At 34.2% G+C, this 6,000-nt stretch overlaps 1 protein-coding gene across 1 annotated transcript in view; it reads right to left on the reverse strand.

The window, feature by feature from the left end:
* Positions 1–6,000, reverse strand: part of LOC115214450 (leucine-rich repeat-containing G-protein coupled receptor 5-like) — a 524,866-nt gene that overhangs the window by 266,798 nt on the left and 252,068 nt on the right. The window contains exon 15 of the mRNA XM_036504410.1: positions 1,785–1,928. Within this exon, the coding sequence (XP_036360303.1) occupies positions 1,785–1,928 (144 nt within the window). The remainder of the gene's footprint in view (positions 1–1,784; positions 1,929–6,000) is intronic.

Genomic DNA, 6,000 nt, shown 5'->3' on the forward strand with positions numbered 1-6,000 from the left:
AGTCAACTTCTCCATTAATATCATCCTGTAAATTGCAATCGTAATTCATTTCTTCATCTTTAATTTGTTGGTTACTCGTATTAGACCTTCAAATAATTTCTGTGACATATTTGTGCAATTATATGTAGGGATCCTTGAATCACTACGTGAATGTTTCTAAAGTACATTATTTGTTTTGGCACATAATTTCAGATTAAAACATTCGGTTTGCCTTTTATTTTTTCAAGATTCAGAAATAAGTAACAGATATGTGCTGGGATTGTCATTCCTCGCCTAAAGCGTGGCATTTTGGGGCATTATATAATAAATTAAATCGATCTTATATTTCTGCTGATCATTTTATAGATGCCCCATCGATATATTAATTTACATGTAGAAGATCACTTTACTGTGTAAAGGTATCTAATTCCCACCATCCCTATCAACTTTATTTATGCTTATAATTTATGGTGCATCTTAACTGTCACATAGAATAGTATATAAGCATTGGATCGTTTGACACTAGGCCTAGGATTAATATCCATTCCTGTTCTGTTAGGAAAATATCAGGGACTTTAACGACCTAGGCTTTCATGTATGTATAAACAAATGTACAATACATAAGAATAATAGAATTGATACAATAATTCTGAAAATAAACAAAAGATGTTGAGATAAGTTTTAACACAATTAAGTTTTAGCATTTCTTATCTACTACTCTAATTATATTTTAATGAAATCAGCTTTGGCCGATGAATAAGTATTATGAAATATAGGAGCAGGCATGATTATAAGGTTAAGAAGCTGGCTATGCATCACGTGGTCTCGATTTCAGTGTCACTGCACGGCACTTTTGGGCAAATGTCTTCCATTATAGCACCCCGGCCCGACCAATGCGTTGTGGATGAATTTGGTAGATGGAAACATATATTTATATATGTGCGTATGTGTGCGTCTTGGAGCCTGTGTTTGTTCCCCACCACTCTTTGACAACCGATATTGGCTTCTTTACGTTCGTATGATTTATCAGTTAGACCGGCCGGACATACAGCTTAAGTATCATATTTAAAATTAAGTACAGATGGATAGATTTGTTTGAGTGAAATCCTTCAAGCTGGTGACCCAGCATGGCCGCAGGCCAGTGATTGAAGCAAATAAAAAATAAATGATAAATCGAGTAGGAAATACATCTCAATACAGATTAAAATTGATAAAATGCAAAAACAATTAAATGGTTTTAATGCTCAAATAAATATACTTGTGACTTTGAATCTAATATTCTCAATATCATATTATTTAAAAAATCCAAAAAGCAACAACAGCATACAAACATCTTCCCTGCCATTCGTTTTGCATTCAATTCATAACCCGTTTATCCAATATTAATGTTTACATTGATTACTGAGACATATATCTTAGACAAATCTTATCTTAATATTCAACTGATTGTTTGTTTTGTGAACCATAAAATGCAGAAAAATTATTTCTCAAGGAATACAGCGAATTAAAGTGGGAAATATATATAAAAAACAACAAAAGATAAGAAAATGCAAAGAAACAATCATGAAGCCAAGATTTGCTATAGCTTCTTCATTGAATAAGAAATTTCATTTGTACAACTCAATTATTACAACCAAATCTCTCAAACGTAAACAATTCTTACTATGATGGAATAATGAAATTAATGTTTTATTGGATATATAAGGCACGTATGATGTCACTTTACAAGAGGAAAATGCTCTGAGACGTCACATAAATGAAAATAAAATATCTAATCAACAAATAAAATGTAGATAAAATCTTACAGGTTTTCCAGTCTTTCTAATCCTGTAAAAGCACCATTCGGGATTTCTCTGATGAAGTTATTACCCATAATTAAGTCTCGGAGTTTGCTAAGACCTCGAAATGAATTTTCTTTCAGTTGCATGATTTTATTATTGTAGAGGTTTCTGAAAAAGAAAAGTAAATTTTTTCTTAAAAAAAATAAGCTCATCCTTTGCATGTATCATACTGACGGTTAAAACATGGGATGTTAGAAGACCTACAAAATCAATTTTGTTGCATAGTATTTGAAATAAACAGTTTCGAAAACAAAGCGCAAGCAGGCTCTGAACTTGAATCATGAAACCTGAAAGACACAGGTAAAAATACTTATAAAATAAAGTTCTTACCTATTTTTCGTTAAATTTTGATGCTATACAGAACAGAGAAAGGATATAAAAAAATCTTTGTTGGAATTTTAAACATATGATTAATTTAATCATTGTATCACATATCGAATATCTTAAAATATCACGGCATATGCTTAATGACGTATTTTCCTTCCAGAAAGATTTGACATATCAAAGAAACGCATGCATTGAATAGAAATTGTGAAGTTCGTTTGAAAGGGATTACTTTTATAGGTAAATTAGAGAGGGATTCATACCACCCAGAGAGATCACGGAGACATTTATGCGCAAAATTGATTTTATTTCATTACTTCTTACCTCTTAGTCAAAGCCCCTTTATACCCATCTGGCGACATTCACTAATACATTTCATGATCCATCTCAAATTCCCAATTACAATACACACACACGCACACATACATACGTATATACATTCTATGAAACACATTGAATATGAAAACGAAAACATTAACTAGCTTTATCGTGATTTGCAATTAGGAATCACAAACCTTTGTGGTAAAGAAACTTTTCATTGAACCAGAATCGTGTATCGATTTTTCTCATGTTAGTAGTAGAAACCATTTTATCCGAAGCCATAAAAATATTTCATGTAATCTACCGTGACTAATCCATCAACTCTAAGATTGCTAAATCAGCATAAAGGCTTTGAATATATTAAAGACTAGCACCTGTGTTAGGATAAGAGAAGTACAAGAAAGTTTTAATTTTCCATTCAGTAAACACAAAAGAACGAATACTAATTTTTTTCTGTAATAAGGAGTGATAGTTCATTGCGAATATCGCGTAAGATAACAATGTAGTATATAGAAAATATTTTACCACCACTAAAACAATTTAAAATACTTAGCATGTATTTCATTGTTTGAAATTAAGTTAGACCTTGTAATCGTAGTAGAATTCATTATAAACTGTTTAGTTTTGTCAAATTCTTAAAAATGGAAAAAATGTCATCAAAATGACTTTTCTCACTTCCTTATTTCATTTAAATTTTGCAATATCATTCTCATCAAAATGAATGAGAATCTAGTTTAAAGTTGTAGGTAGTATTATCTGATGAAATAGCTGATATCAAGGTGTTTGCTCTATTTCAGATAGAGTATCAAATTACTAGTTTATGTTCCACGAATTACTAGTTTATGTTCCAAAAGTTCCACGAATGAACAAAGTTTTTGGTGATCTAACGGTGATGCAATAATGAAAATCTCAAATGAATGCAATTTGCTAATATAGCAAACCTCGTAGAACGATAGAGCACCAACCACAGTTGAATTCATAGACTAGGTTTGATTTGCAGCTGCAAGAATTTCAAAATAATTTTTCTTACTAATGACATATAACTATTTCTTCTTCATCATAAACTTATGACATATGTGCAGGTAAAATGAATCAAGCGCTGTACACTAGTAGTTATAGGTTTTTCCACAATACTCCATAAGGCGCATAGGGCCGGCTTCCCAGGCGTATATATTCTTTCCTGGACGGAATGCTGATTCATCGCTGGATAACTCGTTTTTACCAGCTGAATGGGGTGTTTTACTCAAGAACACAACGTATGGCCGGTCCAGGAATCGAAACCACAATCATGAGTTCAATACCGTAACCATTAAGCCGTATGCCTCCACAACTAATTGTAATAAGTATTCATAAAGTCTTCTTTATTTTTGTCCAAGTTAGTCTATAACTTCGACCCGAATTACTTGAAAATACTTTATTTATCGAACTCAAAATACAAGAAGTTGACTCAACATAAAGAGTCAGAAGAAATCTCAGTAGGCATTGTTGTCCGAAACGCTAACGATTCTGAAAGCTCGCCAACTTATAAAGCTTTTTGATCAATAATAGAATTAATTTAGATATTGATACTATTAGATTTAGACAATATTTATATCGTTTTACCATAAAGAGACACAAAAAAGACAAAGTACGCTATAATACATTTCAGCAGCATTTTATGAAAACATTACATCACACAATAAGATAAATAAGTGGAATTAAATGCTTAAGAATAAAAGGCAATTATTAAATATTTAATACTAATTAAATAATATATGTTGAATTCAAATATGTTTATGATATATTGAGTTTGCAATTTTTTACGAAACATTTTATAATTAAATCTGTTGTAGATGTTCAATTCTAGCTATGTCCATTCCATTATGTGTTCAGGCATAATGCATTCGAGACCACATCATCCAATGAGTCCATACTCTTTACTCTTTACTTGTTTCAGTCATTTGACTGCGGCCATGCTGGAGCACCGCCTTTAATTGAGCAACTCGGCCCTGGGACTTATTCTTTTGTAAGCCCAGTACTTATTCTATCGGTCTCTTTTGTCGAACCGCTAAGTAACGGGGACATAAACACACCAGCATCGGTTGTCAAGCAATGCTAGAGGGACAAACACAGACACACAAACACACACACATACATATATATATATACATATATACGACAGGCTTCTTTCAGTTTCCGTCTACCAAATCCACTCACAAGGCATTGGTCGGCCCGGGGCTATAGTAGAAAACACTTGCCCAAGATGCCACGCAGTGGGACTGAACCCGGAACCATGTGGTTGGTTAGCAAGCTACTTACCACACAGCCACTCCTGCTGTGTTTTTTTTAAAGCCACTCCTGCTGTGTTTTTTTTTAAAGTTGTGATTTGAAAGGAGACTTGCCTGCTATTTCTAGTAGGAAAAGAGACCATGTAAAATCACTTTATTTTGATGAGACGTAAGGCGGTGAGCGGTAGGAACTATAAGCTTTCCAGACAACATGCAGGTATTAATGAGGTGTAAAGCTACGAGCTGGCAGAACCGTTAGCATACCGGACATGGCGGCATTTCATCCGGCTTTATGTTCAAAGTTCAAATTCCACCCAGGTCAACTTCCGTTTCTTCGTTTTAGGGTGGATGAAATAGGTACCTATCAAGTACTAGAGTCGATGTAATCGACTAAGCCCTTCGCAACGAATTTCAGGCCTTGAGCCTATAGTAAGAAAGATTAATTTAACTAGGCAGCGAGCTTGGCAGAATCGTTAGCATGCCGGACAGAATAGTTAGTGGCATTTGTACTGGTTTTATGTTTTGAGATCAAATTGTCCTGAGGCCAAATTTCTCTGGAAGCGATTTTCGGAGTAGATAAGATAAGTACCAGCCAAGTACTGGGGTCTATGTACTCGACTTCTCCGCTCCTGTCAAAAATTGTTCGCTCTTTGTCAAAATTTGAAACTATTTAATGAAGCATAAGGCGACAAGATAAGAGAATCCTTAGCTTGTCGGATAAACTGCTTAGGGACATTTCTCCCGGCTTTGCTTACTGAGTTCAAATTTTGTCGAAGTCAACTTTGCCTTTCATCTCTTTCGCGGTTCATTAAACAAGTACCAGTTGAGCGCTGGGATTGATGTAATGAGTAGCTTCCTTCCCAACAAATTTCAGTTCTACATTCAGTAAATCACTTCGAGATCTACTCATTTCTTTTACCTGTTCTGTGGGTAATTTTCCGTCACATTCGATGATGAGCATTTAGCTACTCAACAACTGAAATCTTAATCACGAAAGTAACAAGTGGTTGAGTATTCCTTTGACATGCTTAGACTTTAACATGCGTATAATCCTGATTGAATCAGTGTGGCACAATGTGAAAAGGCTGGGCTTTTGAATTACAGATACGATGTCGAAAGATATAGAGATAGAAGAGAAAAAAAGAGAGGGAGAGAGAAGGAGGGAAAGAGAGAGAGAGACAAAAAGAAAGAGTGGAAGAGAGAGAAGAAGAGAGAGACAACAAAGAGATAAAGAGAGAAAGAAAGAGGGGGGAAGGAGAGAGAGAGAC

The sequence above is a fragment of the Octopus sinensis genome, linkage group LG7 (assembly GCF_006345805.1).
Source record: "Octopus sinensis linkage group LG7, ASM634580v1, whole genome shotgun sequence".
NCBI classification, from domain to species: Eukaryota; Metazoa; Mollusca; class Cephalopoda; order Octopoda; family Octopodidae; genus Octopus; species Octopus sinensis.